The sequence below is a fragment of the Squalius cephalus genome, assembly GCF_949319135.1.
Source record: "Squalius cephalus genome assembly, chromosome: 23".
Lineage (NCBI taxonomy): Eukaryota > Metazoa > Chordata > Actinopteri > Cypriniformes > Leuciscidae > Squalius > Squalius cephalus.
The window spans coordinates 18,815,649-18,834,719 of NC_137144.1; the positions used below are offsets into that span (position 1 = coordinate 18,815,649).

At 38.5% G+C, this 19,071-nt stretch overlaps 1 protein-coding gene across 2 annotated transcripts in view; it reads right to left on the reverse strand.

Annotated features, from left to right (window-relative positions):
* The window catches only part of hipk3a (homeodomain interacting protein kinase 3a), a 32,873-nt gene that overhangs the window by 4,658 nt on the left and 9,144 nt on the right, over positions 1–19,071 (reverse strand). The window contains exons 3-13 of one of the 2 annotated variants that reach the window (XM_079860101.1): positions 7,181–7,304; positions 3,771–3,890; positions 3,539–3,625; positions 2,909–3,093; positions 2,660–2,819; positions 2,437–2,560; positions 1,821–1,942; positions 1,557–1,672; positions 1,304–1,465; positions 705–1,001; positions 92–238 (exon numbers count right to left, since the gene is read on the reverse strand). In XM_079860101.1, the coding sequence (XP_079716227.1) occupies positions 92–238; positions 705–1,001; positions 1,304–1,465; positions 1,557–1,672; positions 1,821–1,942; positions 2,437–2,560; positions 2,660–2,819; positions 2,909–3,093; positions 3,539–3,625; positions 3,771–3,890; positions 7,181–7,304 (1,644 nt within the window). Of the gene's footprint in view, positions 1–91; positions 239–704; positions 1,002–1,303; positions 1,466–1,556; positions 1,676–1,820; positions 1,943–2,436; positions 2,561–2,659; positions 2,820–2,908; positions 3,094–3,538; positions 3,626–3,770; positions 3,891–7,180; positions 7,305–19,071 lie in introns of both variants that reach the window. The other variant, XM_079860100.1, reaches the window with a different exon arrangement.

The following is a 19,071-nucleotide window of genomic DNA, read 5'->3' on the forward strand; positions in this document are numbered from 1 at the left end:
CAGTAGGGCAGAGGAGGGAAACAACATCAAAATACATACAGACTCAACCTCACCTCACAGTTCTACTGGTGTTGAATATAAAATGCCAAACCTGCTGGGTCTTTTGCATGGAGAAGGGCTGGATTGTGCCGAGGCTGAGGAGCTGGTGCTGAGACTGCTATCGGGACTGCTGAGGGAACACACTCGCTCCATGTTCAGAGAGCCTGTGCATGCTTCACACTCTGGACTGCCCTTACACCTGTCGAAGACACATGCCACTCAATTTAGCAACAAGAGCCATATGTATGCAAGCTAAACAGAATTAAAGTCCACTACTGACAATATTTTCTAGTAGAGTTTTATTTAGTAGCATTTTAGCATTTTATTTCCCTGAAATCTACTTACAATGTCAGTCAAGATGTTTTACACCAAAACAGTCATAAATTAGCTTTACATAACCTCTCACTGCATTAAAACGGGTGTACTTGCTTATGCGGTTTTAAGAGTTCTATATGCAAATTACTTATGTTATGATTGGTTAATCTATTTGCAAGTAAAATAAGTCACACCACCCTGGCCTGAATACTGAATATACACTACTTTTCTGTTGGAAAGAATTTAATTGTTTTATTTAGCATGGATGCATTAAATTGATTAAACTTGACTTTTGGACGGTGATGTATGTTGATTTGTAAACGTAAGTGCATATTGAGGGTTAAACTCACTTATTAAGAGAGCACCTCTGTGCTTGTTCCTCTTCATCTGTGCTGCTGCTTATACTAATAACGCTAACCACCGGACTGGGCGACTCTCTGATGATGATAGACTCTCGTTGCTGATTGGCCACTGCTGCCTTATAGCATCCCTCTTCCTCCACCTGGTCCGGTTCCTGCTTCACTTGGGCCTGCACTGCTCTGTCAGGAGAACTCTGCTGTTGCTCCGCACTCGCCATCCTGTTCGCCATCTTTGGTGATGGACACACTGAGGGATGTGTGTCCGTGTAGTGCGAGACATTCATACTCCTAAAAAGCAACAAGAATTAATATATTTATCTCAAGTCTGCCTTTCGGCTAAATGTTATGGATCCTTTTCACCTTTCTGGGGTTGTCAGAAGCAGAAGTCACTATAGTAATATTACTAATAGTCCACTGTAAAATGAATAAATAAAATAATGTTAATAGCTGCAGAAGTGCGTCACAGTCTGTGAAAAGGATCCATTGAATCAAAACCGAATTAAACTCTAAAAAGAGTATCATAAGTTTTGAATAGAGGCCAAGGCATCTCACTTTTGAGACCCTGCCAATGACTGTAGGCTTTTGCTCACCTGTTCTGGCTGGGTTTGTTCCTCTTGTTAGATGCAGGCTGAGGCCAGACCACATGAGCGATGCCAATGTTTATAGGCTGATGGGCTGACACAGCCATTTGGCTGGGAACAATAGCCTGGGTCATCACCGAATTGTAATGGCTGCTGTGTGGCCGCACTTTCCTTTAACAAAGAAAACAACGGTCACCGAAATGCTCAAGAGGTTATGTCAGCACATGATATTTAAGGGGCAGCTCCTTCTTGATGATCTTACCCCCAGTCTCCTCTCCTCTGCGGTCCAACGACAGTATCGGATGCCAAGCTCGTAGCAGGTGGTGGGACCTGCTGCCAAGCTGGCACTAGGATCTGTGGAGTTCTGTTGGACCACGGCTGCTGAAAGGTCAAGAAAGGACAATGCTGAACCTTTGTAATGTATCTTGCTTCGTGTTAAATATCGAAACTGGTACGTCAAGATGGATAACAACCCTTGGCTGATTTCCATTATTTTTCCACAGTATCTTGTGAAATAGGCACTTACTTGTGCTATAACTCCTGGTCTCATGGGTAAGGGCTGAATAGCTGGGGCTTGGGTCACCAGAGGAAGAGTGTTCTCCATTCTAACCGAATATCCTCCTGGCTGATTTGGGTTTGAAGGGATTCCTGTAGAGTCAAACAACCAAATTAACGTCTCCATGTGGTTTCTGCCAAAATAAAATCCTGATGGTTTTAAAATGAAAAAATTAAAAGACAGCCATAAATTTAAAAATTGACATTTTTATAGTTGTACTGTAAAACTATTATTTATCATTATTGTTATTAAATTATATTTATTTTTATTCTACAGTGAAATATTTGTAATATTTCTTATTACTAAATAATGGTAATATTTCTTATTTTGCGTAATATTTTAATTTAGTAGTAGTAATAATAACAATAGTCATTTTATTTTAGAGTACAATTATAATTCATCATTTTATAGTCATATTGATGTATAAATCACAACACTTTTGCCCAAATTGTTGTGCCCTACAATCAAGCACTGCAAAACCTTGACCTTTTTTTTTTAAATACATTTTTTAAAGATTAAAAGTGCCCTCCTGCATCCCTAGTTCAAATTATTATGTGCATCCCACTAGAATGTGATATTCCAGTACCTTGAAGAGCAGGAGGGCATAGAATGAGCGCCTGCTGAAAGGAGTCGTTACACCCAAACTGGGAACTTCCTGTCTGGATGGGAATTCCAGGATGCACCACAGGTGGAGCAGACGGCGGCAGAGTCTAAATGGAAAGGTAAATAGATTAATCTCAGAAATAATCTGTCGTTGTCTTCTTGCTTGCACTTAAACCCTGAGAACTTTTCAGAGCATGCTGTTTTACCTGAGAGTGGACAGATGGCATTTTGTTGAAGGCGACAGTGATATTTGGAGCACTTGGAAGAGTCACAGGCTTCATGAGTGGGGGTGCTTTGTTGCGGTTGAGAGTATCGTAAATGCTTCTTGAGTGACACACATCCATGATGTGGAAACAGGACTGGACACTGTTGGAGACACGCAAACGATTTCTCGAGATTAACACACAAATTATACAACAATCAATGAAATTGCCATTAAAAATGTCTGGACATACTGGTTGCAATGGGGGAAATCCATCAGGTGCTGCATAGTGACAAAAGGGTGAGTAAGTGCATCTGAAGGGGCGATTCTCTGATCGGCATCAATCATCAGCATCATCTTCAGCAGGTCCACGAATTCTCTCCTGTCAGCTTTCTCCGCCAACTGGTCACAACCCTCCATGTTAAGCACAAGATTCACCTAATAAATTAAGAAAAAAAAAATACAAATAAAATACAAATACTTAAATACATTAAAACAATAAAAACAATTATTATCATTACTTCTACCACATACAATAATATTTTTTATTGCTGTTATTATGCGATTAATAAAATAAATATTATTATTAACAAAACTAATATTATTAATTATTATTATATGCAATATTATATATTACAATACAAATATTATATAATTATGTATTAACTATTATTATTTTATATAATTATTAGAACTAATTACTGTTGGTTATTATTGGTAAAAATTATCATTACAAACAGTATTAATCATAGTAATAATTATTGTTAATATCAATAACAATTATAAATCAATAACAATAATTCCAAGTTCTCGACACTTTTCTTGACTTCATATGCAAGCAAAAACTCCATTTTAAAGCTAAGCAAGATTAATGAGGTCTTACATGTCCAATGTCATCCAGACAGCTAAAAATGTACTTCCTCGCCTCCTTGGACTTCAGTCCTGTTTCGGTCTCATGTTCTTCAGTCGTCTGCAGAAACAGGAAATGTGTTTGAAGTCATTACATAAGAAATTCACATCAAAACTTTATGCGGAGCAGACAGTAACTCAATCCAGAGAGATATGCTGTTTGTGACAGCAATGTCTGGTTAAGTGGATGACAAATGGACCCTTGCCTTCATTCTCCAGGTGGCGTACGGTGAATCGGACTCCTTGCAGAAGAATCTGGCCGTCTTCGTCCCCACATTCAGAAGCTGCTCACCTGGCAACCCTTGAGTTTGAGAGATGTAACGAATCTGCAGAGATGTTTTCAATATTAGTGGATTTCTGATAAAACAAGCTAAATCCATCTGAAAATCCCTCATGACATAAATCCTTTGATTTACAAAGCGTGACAAGATGATGGTACTTTTCCACTATTCCAAGAGGAAGTAATTCAAGATAAGGCTGGTCAGGAATAGGCAGGTCCCTATGAGTGGTATGCAGCAGGGGAATTGTGTGCCAAAATACCAATGAACCATTCAGAATGGTATTTTGTCTTGACAAGTATATTTGTATCACAACCCTAGTGCTTACGAAAGATAAATATGGCTCAAATTTATTCAGAAGAAACAAATATTTTAGATATCACCCATGATTGTGCATGTTCAGGATGAGAAAAAAAAAAAAAAAGCGTTTCAAGAAGTTACAAAGCACAGGGCGATATCAATCGACAAGAACCAGCAAAACCAGCTCTGATATGCACAACAAAAGAGACAAATATAAAGCAAATAACTTCTTCAGTTGTTATTTCAAGCTCTCAGTTTCATCAGCTTCATGAAGGCTAAGCTCGGCGAGCTCAGTGTTTAACTCTCAATACAGAGCACAGTATGGGGTCTGCTGGTCCTCAGGGCTTTATTAAGATGCCAAGTCAAGATGCTGGCCACTCTTTCTGCCCACAACAGATGTCAAACCTCTCACACCGCACAAACTTCATGCAAGCCAAATGTGTTCTTTACCATTTGGTTGACTCTTTTAATCCTGATTAATTTATAGTACACCACCTGGCACCTACAGAATAGTACATGGACGGTTCCCATCAAGCAACTTGAGGGAAACGGAAAGTTTAATTGGAAGTGAATGACAACAGGGTCAGAAATGAACCATGGGTCATAGTAAATGCCACTGGAGGTGATAAAATAATATCCTGAATGTGACAAAAATGCTTAAATTTACAATGCGAGTGTGAAAAGCCCCATATAGTGCATTTCACTGATATTTTGCTATCTAATATTTGATACATTTAAATGAATTCTAGGCGTAAGGTACATGTTTAGTATTAGTTTAATGTTTCTTAAGTTTTCATTCAGCCTTTTGAACTTTCTAATGATCGAAGAACCCTGAAAAGGTTTCAACAAAAATTAAGCAGCATAACGTTTTCAAAATTGCCAATAAGAAAAGTTTGAGCAGCAAATCAGAATGATTTCTGAATAATCATGTGACACTGAAGAGTGGCGTAATGATGCAGAAAGTTCTGCTTTGCCATCACAGGAATAAATTACATTTTAAAATATATTAAAATAGAAAATATTTATTTTTAATTCAAATATTATTTCCCAATGCTACCGTTTTACTGTGTTTTTAATCAATAAATGCAGCCTTGGTGAGCATTAGAGACTTATTTCAAAAACATAAAAGAAAAAGATCTAACAACCCCAAACTTTTGAAAGGTAGTGTATCTTGTGCATCATTAACAGCTACTTACTGTAATGTGGATGTTATGCATTCACTTACAATATTTAATTGAATTGTTCATGCAGAGAATTTGTTTCAAATAATTAATAGAAATTGAAGTATTTAAAATAAACAGACAACACAGTGTGTGTTAACAGTTAGAAAAAAATTAAAGTGATTGTGAAAATCAATTACAGGGGAAAATATTGCCCTCGGTATTGGTCATTCAGTCAACAAAGCACTGAAAATGCATTTCCAGACATGACCAATGACCTTAAGGCAGCCTTGTTTTTCATTTGAATAGTTTTAAATAAGTTGTCTGACTAGACTAAGGTTTGCAGTAATAGTCTCTTTGGTTTTCATCTTTAAACATTATGCCACATCACTCCCTTTTAACTACCTAGATTTGTTTGCCAAAGCACGCTTTTATAAATCTATGACGGTAACGAGCGATGACTTCATAACGCAAATAACATCACAAAGGAATTAACGGTGTTTGGTTAACCATAGCGCTGTCTTTTTAGGGAAAGCAGGAGCAGCCCAACCCCACCAATGCATGAGTCTCTGTGTAACAACACCATTGTTCTTGTTGCCTTGGGAAACCGAGTATTACTGGTCAGTGAACTCTTCTGACGTTCGCCTTCAAGCGTGCATCTGTTGCTTCTCAGAAAGACTGTGTCATAGTGGGCCTCTACCAGTGAAAGCACAAGCCACCACAAAGCCCTCTTTGGCTGCTCGCTCTCATTCCTCTTAGTCTCTTCCTCTCTCGACTATGACGCCACCTCTCCTTTTACAAGCGCTGAGGCTCAACACCGCTGTGTTAAACAAGCAGTGTTTATGGCATCTTAGGGGTGTTATAGTGACATGATCGGGTTGCCAAAGCGCTGCACAAACACAGAGAGCGCGCTGAAGTGAGAACCTGCTGATAGTGCAGAGGGAGAGGGTGTGTGTGCGAGTGGGGCTTTTGGTTATAAATACATTCTGCTGTGTGGAGTGGAACTGGACCCATTGCTGGCACTGACAGGCGGCCCGAGGGTTTGTGGTCAGCAAACCCAGTCCAGCTTACTCTGACATAGCCGGCTAGTTTTGCTACTGTCATATGTGACATTTACACCACCTCCGACAACTGGTTTATCGGCAGCACTGGTCCATGGTGACCATAAATGTGCTCACACATTTGAATGTGTGCAAATCATCTTTCAGGTTATGTGTCCATGACAAAATCTGTAGACATTGCAGGAATTCTGCAGAATGGATTTGAATACTACATTCTCAGGATGATTAATTCAAAATATTTCATTAAATATTTTTTATTTTATTAAGGTAAGCTCAGGATGATTTCTTAAAATAAAAAATATTTAATTTGAATTTATTATAATAGGGTAAGCCCAGGATGATCTCTAAAATGAAAAATATATATATATATATCTTTGAGATCATCCTGGGCTTACCCTATTAAAATTACATTTACTTAAATTAAAGTTGTTTTTGGTGGCAGTTCCTAGGGGGGGGGGAAATCTAGATAAACTCATTTTTCCAAAATCCACTATGGGTTAGTCTCTATCTAGCATGCTCAAACTGGTTTCACAGTTTGAGTTTTGCAACACGACTGTTACGACATTGAATTCAAGTTAAAATAGTCTAGCTTTTAAAAACATGTCAGGAGACAACTAGACCCCGTTGCATTATACTTGCACCCTGTATGTTTAGTTTTGCACAACCCTGCTGCTAATTATTTTCTTTTTTGTGAAGAAAAGTTATCACAAAGACTTACACTGAGGATAAAAGCGAATGATGTCATACTCTACCACACATTAGCATGGCCCCAAAGCAACAAAGTGGGTCATTATCCGAGATCACGGCCTTATCTTACCTGGTCATACTCCAGTGCTCCAGGATAAAGTGGCCAGCCCAGGAAGAGCTCAGCGATGACGCAGCCAAGTGACCACATGTCTATGGCCTCACAGAAGGGTAAGCCCAGGATGATCTCCGGAGCCCTGGAACACATTATCAGAAAATAATAAGAATTAAAGGAGTTGTTACCTTGACAACAGGCTGTTGATTGAAAATAGTGGGACACGCAATTACAAAAGCTCCAGAGAAGGATAAAGATGCATTTGTTTGGATGAGCAAAATGCTACAATTTAAATCATGCAAATCATTATGATAATGTCAAGATGATTTATACACATTTAAATGTTAAACGTAACATTTGACGTTATGCAATGACACAGACTCAGTAGTTTTGGTTTGTGACATCTATGCAAGTCACGTCTTGTGCTCTTTAAAGCTCAAGAGTCATGTTTTGTGTCCATATTGATATAATCTTGAGTCTAATGACGCAGGGCTCCTGTTCTGATGCAGCGAGAGTCTGCTGTTGGATCGGGGTTTTGACGTCAACAGGCCCATACACATCTGCTACCGTGACAACCGGAGGGAAAGTGCTGGCTGCCTAGCGACAGATGAGGACGGATCTAAACACCTAAACTGGATGATGACAGAGTCGAGGAGTCTGATGACACAATTAACCCTGGTCTTCATTAATATTCAACTACAGAGCAAACTCCTCATACCAGTTGGTAACAAGCTTTGCTGTTTGTTCAAGCCTGTTGCTCCTAGATCAAGCGTGTAGCACCTAAAGTTAAAGGGGCACAGTTAAAACAGTAACTTTTGCCACATCTATTGATACAGGAACACGTCATGCTAGGTCACTAGTAAGCGACTGTAGCTACCAACAGGACACTACTTATGCGGTAACAAAAGCCGCTGTGAATAATTCACCGGTGGCTTGGCAATGTGAGACTACCTTTTTAAATTCGAAACTTTGAAATTAAGTTACAGTTAAGGTTTCCATTATTGCCTGTACATTTACGCCATTCTTAACCAGCTCAGTCTTCATAGTCAATGGTGTTGCAGAAGCACATGCTGTGATTCATTTTAAGCTGCACAACCCATTATTTGCAAACGCATTATATGGTGCATTATAAAAAAGGAATCACAGCGTGAAACAAACACACTGCAACGCTAGATATATTTGGCCAGCTGTCAATGGACTGGACTGCTTTAAGTTATTCATATGCAAGAGTAGAGGAAAAAACGTTCGGCCAGATAATCTTGTTAAGTCTGAAGCTACATTCAATTGTTTGCAGTTGAAAGAAAAATCCAATAAGCTTAAGTAACTTGTGTGTTCCTGGAATATCCAATCAATAAGCATGATAACATTTAATAATAATAATAATAATAATAATAATAATAATAATAATAATATCTAATGAATTATATATTATAATAAATAATTAAACTAATTTAATAGTATAGCTAAGCCCAGGCAGAATCTGCAGTTATGTTTTGCTATAAAAATATTTAAGTAATAGCCTAATACCAATAATAATAATAATAATAATAATAAAAGTTATTTTTATTTACAAATATAAATAAATATTATTAATAATAAATCATTTAATATAGGCTGCCTAGACAGAGTACACAGAGTTTTTCCTTCATATTTTCTCCACTGGTTATAAAAAAGAAATTTGCAGAATGGGTTTAAACATAATAAACTGTGGTAAATGGAGCTAAGAGTACTAAACTCTTATTGATTATGCTTTAAGCTACTAAACTGGGCAAACTATTAAACAAACAAACAAACAAACAAACAAACATTTATAAATCAGCCTGCACATCCATGTGGGCTTGCATACGGCTTTCCTGTAGCTCAAACAGTAGAGCGTTGGCGTTCCCAACAGAACCTAAGCTCATGGGTTCGATTCCCAGGGAAAGCAAGAACTGATAAGAATGTAAATGTGTACCTTAAAAATAAAACCCAAGTCGCTTTTTGAATAAAAGCGTCTGCCAAATGCATAAATGTAAATATAAGCCATTTTTCATAAAAAGTCCAGCATAAACCATCTACATCATTATATAATATGAAATTACCCATGCCATGCCATTATGGTCTTATGGCACAAAATAAGAATACAGTTGTTGAATACAACTCTACAGACAGCTGTTGTTTCAACAGAATAACTACAGTTTCAAGCACGAGAGGCTATTTTTTGCCCTGGTAATGGCATTGCTTAGCTGACAGTACAAACATGAGTTTGTTTGGCTCTGTGACAACAAATAGAGTGCTCTATATTCTGCACAAGATCTTATGGCCTAAATCCTAATAAACCTCCAGCATAGTGATGGGAAAAGTGACGAAATCCAGGGCCTAACATAAGTTAAACCTGATAATACCACACGCTCACTACACAGGGGAGAAATCCAATAGCAAGGGTCATTGAAGGACGAGAGGGTATTAGACCAGCTAACAGACCCTAAACCAGGGGCCGGCAAGTAAGTTTGGCATCAGGCCAAAAAAATTTTTTTGCCACTAGTCAAAGGATAATTTAAGAAATGAATTGATGAAAAATGCAACTAGAATAGCCTGCGACAGACTGTTACAGTGTCTTTTGTAACTGGTAGTGAGCTGTTACTCATGTTAAATCCTGTATTAGGACAGTCATTAACAAAAAGCAACATTTGTGTGGGGGTGTCCGGGTTTTGCATAAAATTGAATAATAGTGTATTATTTTAATTTGCTTGTTGCACAATGGAGCCTAACTTATTGTCATAATTATTTGACGTAGCCTACTTTTACACTCAGAATTATTCCTTGTCATCCTCACGTACTAAATTGCTTTGTTTTTTATTGTTTGCGTGCTGGAGGTACGCTATTACGTCATATGCAGAGAGTGATGTTAACATTTAAGATAGCTGGGGAGGGAAAATGGCACTATGAAAAGAGTCTAAAGAGGAAAGTTGCCAGCAAAAATAGGGCATACAAAGAAGAATGGAAACAACTATGCGTTCATCCTACCTAGTTTTGTAAATGCAAAGCCGATGTGTCTTATCTGCAACGAAGCGATCCACAGACTCTTTTAAATGTCTGTCAGAACTTTTCAAATGAAAAGCTCTCAATTCACCTCAAAATAAAACATTGCTGCAAAAACGCTTTCGTACTTTTATTTTGAAGGCAAATTCACTAAAAATGAAGTGATTGTGAATAACCGTTGCTGTCATGAGAGATCTATTTCAGAACCAGCCGCTATCAAAATAAACTGGCTGCGGGCGCGTGGCAGATTTTATTGCTGGCGGGCCTGTTGCCGACCCCTGCCCTAAACGCTAACATGGTAGTATTTTATACTGCCAAATTATATCGCAATTGGGTTATGTTCCAAAATAATTTCAAGGTTTTAAGACTACTTAGTTATATCAATGTGGTTTTGCAGATCTTTAAAAAAAAAATTCCCAGCAGCCCACAGTCAGCAGGAAGTCGCATTTCAGTTGAAAGAATCAGGGGAAGTTACAGAAATCAGGTCAAAAAGACTGACGACATAACAGAGCAGGTCTGGACTTCCCAACTCAAACAAAGAGAGTTACTGTTAAGACTATTTAGAGGATGCTTTTGCACCCGTCTTATGTTTGCATGAGTCCAGGCCAGACTTCAAATGTTCAAGCTCTTTCCCCTGGAGTAAGATTAGATTTCATAGTGGTAATCTCAGAGCAAAGCTCCATTTTTGAACCGCAGCCAAGAACAGTGTGGACTAAAAACAAACCAACAAATAATGTAATGTTATTCTCAATCTTTGTTAATTTCACACAACTACCACATACAAATATTTGGTAACAGGAGTTGAGTAAATTGAGATGGCGACATGTCATTTCATTAAATACAAACATCCCTGGAAACACGACAATAATGATAAATGCCTTTTCCATATCACATAAAAGAACACTGTTCCATATCACATACCCAGAACTTGATTCTTCCTGGTTGACTACATAACTAAAACGATCCCACACTGTACTTTTCCTTCCTGCCTTTTATTTTCTTTTAAATTGTCCTGTTTGAAATTTCTCTCGGATCTGTTTTGCCTCCATTGCTGCTTAAACAAGTGGACCCTGCAACTGCTAGCCTAAAGAGAGTCTGCAAATTAGTGCCTGACAAAAAAACTTTAATATTTCCAACATAATGTTGAATAATTTCTGAAGGATCATGTGACACTGAAGACTGGAGTAATGCACAATAATAGATTGCATTTCATATATTAAAATAGAAAACCGTTATTTTAAATTGAAATAATTTCACAACATTATGTTTTTACTGTATTTTTTTTTTTTATCAAATAAAATGCAGCCTTGGTGACTCCAAACATTTGAATGTTTTTTTTTTTTTTTTTACTAAATCCAAAAATATTACTGGGTAAGCAAATCAGATTCTTTAAGACAAAAACAAGGTTACAACCAAAATATCACATTAAAAAAGGATACCAAGATGAAAACAATAGCACCATGAGAATTTTCACCATTGTGTCAAATTCACCAAAAGTGTTTTTAAAAGGAGGTGTTGTGCATCAATCCGTCCGCTGTTCTCTGCCGTGCAAACTGATTCCACAAGGATCATGTTTTAAAGACCAAAAGAAAGACTAAAACATGGAATTTACCAACAGTGCTGATGTTGGCCACATGCTAAAAAAGGACAATTTTCTGAGTCAGTAGAAACCAGTAAGTCAGTGTTCGTCAAGCAAAGCCGTGCTAAATTTGAACCCCTCTCCAGCTCAGTTATTTCCTGTGAGGTCAATGCGGTGGGAAGGAGGGGGGTCCGAGTCATCTGGTTCAAGCTGCAGCCGGAAAGCCTGGAGCGACCACAGTCTAAAGCAGCTACTGGGACAGAGAGCCCTGACCACACAATAACCTCTCTGAAGGCCAACGGAGCTCTGCAGCTGTTCAGAAAACAAGCTTACGGCACGTCGTCTAGAGAGAGCGCCGATCGGGGTGGGATTTCAGTCGGGGGATGTTCAAAAAAAACAGAAAGGCAGTGAAACGTGTCAGGGGACGTGAGATTAGGGAGATCAGCTGTGTCAAAACCGCTGTCAACAGTCTCTCACCGCAAACAGGCAGAGTGCGAGAGGGTGTGGGAGTTTCAGAAATCCACCCCCAGCTGATCGTAAAAGCGTAACCCCTGGGTTTCAACGTCTTGGGTTGCTCACAAAAGGGGCGAGGACGTCAGACTCTCTCTGGCATGCAGTCAACCGCCCGCAGAGAGTCGAATATGAACACGTAGCTGATGCAGATGATCCACACGTGCCTGCCAGGAGCGAAACAACATTAAAGCCTTGCATTAACAGCAGCTTCTGTGAACGAGAATGAGAAGACGTGGCTCACTGGGTTTTTTTCCTCCCCTCCTGCTCAGCGTCCAGTCAGAGAGATCTCTGTAAACAAATCCCACCCAAACACTGCTTATCTAATCTCCTACAGCAGAGAGCAGCTATTCGGACTTCCCCTTCAAGTCATCCAAAACTTTTCCGTGAGCACCACGGGTCCCTTTGCATAAAGGAACATATATCACTGGGTTTTCTCTCCTAATCTGAAAGGAAATTTCAGTTGAGTAACACAACCCGAGCCATTATGACATCCTGCACCAGACTGAACTTTCAATAGCACGCACGGTAACACGAAACAAAAACAGAATCCCATAAAAAGGTTTAGGTTAGAAATGAGAACGGGTGAATGTGAAGCTCAAATAGGAGGACATTGCTGTTTATTACTACATTTAGTTGAAAAACGTATCAAACCACGCAAAATGTTGACAAATAGATGAATCAGTTTTTTTTAAATGATTCAATGGAGAAAAAAAAAAAAAAACTAAAATAAAACTAAAATAAAAGTTTCACTACTCCTATATTCATGAATTATGACAAACAGCAGGCATGCAACTAATCTACTGACATGGTTACGAGGGAAACTTTGACAATTAGGCTGTTATTAAGTGTTAGCAGTCATAATACTGGTTAAATTTTATATTGTCCCCACAAAATGAAGGGACTCCCCCTTCAAGTCATCCAAAACTTTTCTGTGAGAGCCACAGGTCCCTTTGCATAAAGGAACATGTACCACAGGGTTTTATCTCCAAAACTGATAGGAAATAGAGTGGTGCAGGTATGAGCTCACTTTGTAGGCCAAAACGTGGAAACGAGTTAGCATTTTAGCACTTCGGTTCCATCGTCCCGAAGTCAATGGGTTTTGTGAATGGGATTTTGGTTAAATGGCTAAAATAAGGTCTGTGGTGTGAACACAAGCTCAAGACACTTTCACGTTTTATTCTACAACATAAAATACATCAATATTACCCCACTCACTGTTACATGTCTTGAAAAAGGACATGTGGCTAAATGGGACAACAGAGGCTGTCGAGGACTTTAAACGTCTGCTTTTACAGCCTCGTTATTCTTATAAACTATTCTAACTTAAACTTACAGGATTTTTTTTTAAGATAAAAACTGAAAGGTTGTCGGACATTTAGTGATGGTGAAGTTGAAGACTTTTAAACACGCACAGTGACACAATTGTTGGCAGTAAATCTGAATTTGTTTTCCAATTTTCAGAGAACACATACTGAACAAGCTGCTTTTTTTTAATAGAGATCAAGATTCTCCCACAATTCTGAATAGACAACAAAACAAAATAACATGTCATTTAGAGGTGTTAGCTACCATAGACATCAGTGTTTGTATCTGAACTATAAACTTTTATCCCAGTACCTCTGTGATAATTTGATCACGTGGGTGCTTGAATCAAGATTGCGATCTTTTAACGATTAATCATGCAGCTCTAGCTAGGCTACTTGTTTTTCTGTAAAGTGGCTAGCAATAAAACAATTCCCTCTATTCCCATTTCCAACCATAACACAAGTATTGCAAAACATACAGACAAGCTAATGTTTTTCTCCAGCTAACGCCCAAAGGTTAAAGCATACCACTCATAGCTGAAGCCTGGCTCGTGAGCCGTCCCGTAGTTTTAGAAGCAGAGCATACAAATGAGAACACACTGGCTACAAAATCACATTCTGTGCGACCTCTCAACAAGGGCTATTCTAGAAATGAGTTTAGGGCTTAGGGTACCAACCAAACCTTTTTTTAATGGCTAGGCATTCCTGAGGTCACGACAAAACAGATTCCCATCAGAGGGATTAGGTTAGAAATGAGCATGAAGAAAACTTAAGACAATTGAAAGTGATATCAGTCATAATATAGAGTGCTGCAGGTATGATGTATTTTTGTAGGCCAAAACCCAGAAATTAGTTTTAGCATTTTAGCACTTCCGGTTCCATTGTCCTGAAGTAAGTGGGCTCTTTTTTTCTTCTTTTTTTTTAAATGGGTTTTTGGTTAAATTCTTAAAATAAGGACTGTGGTTAATGTAAGCTTTAGATATTTTTGCTTCATAAGGCTTGCACTCTCAACTGAATGCAGAAAATGAAGTATACCTGGGCATGATGTGACCGTAGTGTAGTTTGTTTATAGCTTACGTTTAGCTTTTTGATCCTGCCGATTAAAGTTGTTAACTTGTGAAGATTATCATGTTTAACAAAATATGTAAGAATAATAAACTTTTTTAGGTCACAGAGCTTATTTTCTGCAATACTCCAGAAGCCAATTGGAAAACTTCTATTGGGTTTTTGTCGAGGGAATCGTGGTGATGCCAACTAGGGCTGTCAATTTAAAATTAGTAAAATTTTGAATATTCGAGACAGAATATTCATTGCAGAAATAGAGCAGCTTAATGCAGAGAAGATCTTCATTGCGTAAAAACCATAACCGAGCAGTTCACACAGAATGCATTTTCTGCGGCACTTTTCCATTGTGCGCTAGATGGATGTTGCTAGGTAAACAAACCAGAGTTTTTAATAAGAAATAAATAACCGACATTTAACCCAGTTTCTTCAAGCTCTTCAGAGACCTAAGTGTTGTTTGCATGGGGTGTTATGAGGCAGAGGCCCCAGAGCATTAAACAGCCTTTTCAACGCTGCATCATTTCAGCTCCCGTCGGAAATGCTGAGAAACGCAGACAGTCTGGCCGGCCTCAATGGAATCAATTAGATGGAGCTGAAAATAATCCTCTACAAAGGCCTGATGATCTCAGGAAGCAATAGCATGAACAGCTATATTATGAGGTATTGATTTGGTTTAGATGTTCTTGAGAAGACTGAGTTAAGGAATGAGGCTACATTAAGGTTAACATCTAGGCTAATGATTCAGCAAAGAATCTGTAGAGTTTTTTTGAATCTGTCCTGTTTGAGAGTGCTGGACATTTTTTTAAGAGCTGAAAGCATTTTCAAATTAAAACTATTCAATAAGAGAACATAAAAGGAGCAAAGGATTTGACGAATTTTATGAAAGTTAAAATTCTGCAGAAATCCACAGGGCTTTAAAGTCAAGATGAAACAGAAGTAGTGAAATCTTTTTGTCTGTATTGTGACGTACATCCAAGTGTAACGGATTATCGGAAAGTTTTTTTTTTTTTTTTTTTTTTTACCAAGTCATGGATTTTGAGATGTGGGTGTTGCATTAAAAAAATGAATGCAAGCTTGCAATCGAGTGTGGAGGGGTGGGGTTTAAACACACTTAAAAATAGAGGTTCTTTATTGGCATCTTTGGTTCCATAAAGAACCTAACATCCATGGAACCTTTCCATTACACAAGGTTCTTTATAGTGGATAAAGGTTTGACAGAAAACAGCTATTCATATGAAGGTTGAGTAGTACTGGGTGTAGAAGTGACTAAGATGATCTGAGACTGTGCAGTCGCTCACATAAACTTTTGATGTCAGGTGCCGTAAGCCCTAAAGTTTGGGAAGCAAGCCAGAAGCTTCTACAGATGAAATAGGAACCTTATACCAGATGGCATGTAAAACAAACTCCAGGTTCTAAGGAAGGTATAAGGCTTCTCACCTGTAACCTACCCTATCCCAATTCAAAATGTCGAACAGCAATGGCGAGCTGTTACAGGAAGCTGCGCGTGATCAGGTTTCATTCTCAAGTGGATGATATACAGATTACAGACCATGACATATCAAGATGGACTGACAAATGGAGCAAAGTGCAGAAACTGATACCAGGTTCTTAAAACACAGCTGACAACCACTAAACATAAACCTTCTTGATCTGATTTCAATTTCAACCCCATTTGCTGCTGACCTAAACATAACCAGCAGTTTCTGGACAATTTGCATGACGTATCACTGTGTGCACGGATCAAAAATCAAAACTGATGTTACATGCATCTTGATGCATTGAGTTTGACACAATGTTCAAGGCATACCATGCTATTCAGATAAAAATGATGCATTGCAGAAACACAGTCTAGATGGGACTCCCTTATAACATCTCTAGAGGTGCACGATATATCGCTACCATATCAGTTACTGGCCGATATTAGAGATTTTTTCATTTATAATGACCGATATTGGACCTTTAATTATGCATTTTCCAATTTGTACATGTAGATTACTTTCTCATTCATTCAACGTTCAATTAAAGTTAATTTTTAAAAAGAAAAAATAACTACATTTAATAACGCTGTTAAATGTAATCTTTAGCAAATCTCAAAACAATATCCATTATTCATTTTGTAAATTATAACGTCCTAAATAAAAGCTTTTATTTTGAGATTTTTAATTTGGCTAAAATGAATTTAATTTAATATTGTCCATAACATGAAAATAATTGTATATGAATATCTGTGCATAAAAAAAGAAAAAGGAAAATAATGCTCCAAAGTTATGCTATCTGCAACGCTTGTCATGTGGAGGTCAAAGTGGCAGATGACGCTAGTTTTGAGGGCTGTACTGAAGTCCTGTTGCAAGTCATGCGAAAGGGTCAAGATCGGGCTAACAAGCTCTCTGCAAGAGACTACGCAACTTGAATGAACACCAAGGCTGAAAACGCTCAGTCTGCATGGTGCATCTATTCATGACGGACACGTTAGGGTTCAGTACCTACCATCTGGTTGGAGGTCAAATAGCATTCTAAACCTAGTCAACGAAGCCTGACTGACCCAGTAACGCTGCAAGGAGTTTGCGATGCAAGAACACTGCATCAAAGGGCATGGGATGCACAAACAACTAGATTTGTCCTCTCTTTCCAAGTGAATCATACCACCAAACCCTTCAGGCTGCTCATTAGTCCAGGAATCTGGCCAATTAGGTCTTCTTCATCTGCAGAGAGAGGCAGAGAGCAAGTCCACACCAAATGGGGGTCAGGCATTCACATCTAAAACACACCGACAGAAAACAGACGTTCACACTTACAGTCATTCCTCGGGCCACAGATGAACGCAGGGCTCGGTCAAGGTTTATTATACATATGAACGCATGAAGACTGTAGAATTACGGAAAAAATAATCACAGCTGCAGCTGCTAGTGATGCTACATTGGCCCACTTACGCTTTTAGATGCTGGTCAGGAGGTTGCACTTAGTTGTCCATTATTTGCGAACCATTAGTCTTGTTTACTGGGTGTGCATTGTAGAGGGTTCAAGCAAGCTAAGTGGAAAATGTGCACACACAAAAAAAGTGATGACCAGAATAAATGGTTGACATTGGGCAAAGTCAAGATCTCAATTTTGATCATTCTTCACGGTTTTGCAAAACACACTTTGTGAATTAATGAATGTTTCCACTCCACATCGTCCTGAAGCCAAAACAGATTTATTAAAGCAGAGTGTTAGGACTTTAAACTTTATGACCCATAAGAAAAAAGAAAGAAAGAAAGAAAGAAAAAAAAAAACAGAAGAGTTGCATAATGCTTATTATGGGCTGGTGGCAAAACCTGTCATTTGGTTTCTATGGGTGTGCCTGCACAGATATGATCGTGTCTGCATTTTAAAATAAGGCTGATCTCTTTCACACTTGTCTCGGTATGAAATAAACTGCTAAGACGCACATTACAGGATATGAAAAAACTCCAAAATAGCTCAAATTAGGCTCAGCTACTGTTTTATTTATGTTGCAGTTTTATTTAAACTAAAGGCAGCAGATCCAGGAAAAACAATTTGACATTTACAGGCTGTACCAAAAATGTTACCTTTGCAGATTAAAAAGGTACCAAGAGGAAAATTAGTATTTGAGAATTGTGCAAATTCAGCAAAGCCATAACCCTGAAAATGCATGGAGGGACTCTTTCGCCTGCGTAACTTTAGGGTTTACAGTGCAGGACTCAGAGTACAGACTGCTGGTTATTTGAACAGCATACACACAATCCATTGAGGCCAGCCAGACTCAGGTCCCGTCACTTGGCCTTCTCTTTAATGCAAGCGGCTTGTTATGCAACTGTCCTGTGTATATCAGCTTTCCTGGGGTTTTAACACTGTTTCCAATGTTCTGATACCTTTATCCTTCTGGTGGTTAAGTAGCCCATTTCAAAACCCAAAGCTGAATGAGGAAACCTGGAGCTGATTTGAGCACAGTCAATTTTGCAACACTAGAAATTTATTTTCGTTACTCAAAGTGGCTTCATTAACTGTGTTAGTTCACTTAAGGCTGTATAAAATTAAGGGCTTTCTCTGAGCATCACAAAAGTGCATTGGCTCCTCCAGGTCATGATTTGAGACAATCTCCTACAATCTGTGAGAGAAAGAGAAAAGTTAGGCTAACCAGAAAACGGAAATTTACAATTAGACATGGAAAGGATGAACGTTTAAGTGGCCAGTATTGGACACTTCAAACCACTTTTGAGTTGAGGAGAAAGAATCCCATGATTCTGCAGAACAAAGACGGTATGAGTGTCAAGGAAACAACAGGATGATTCACTTCAGGAGGCCATAAGAAACAATAAACCATGGCACCTAATGACCCATTCCTGTAGCAACTTGAAACTCAAGCAAGTACCTCACTTTGTGGAACCCAACACACGCTGATCTAAGCAACACAATGAATTATTAATAGG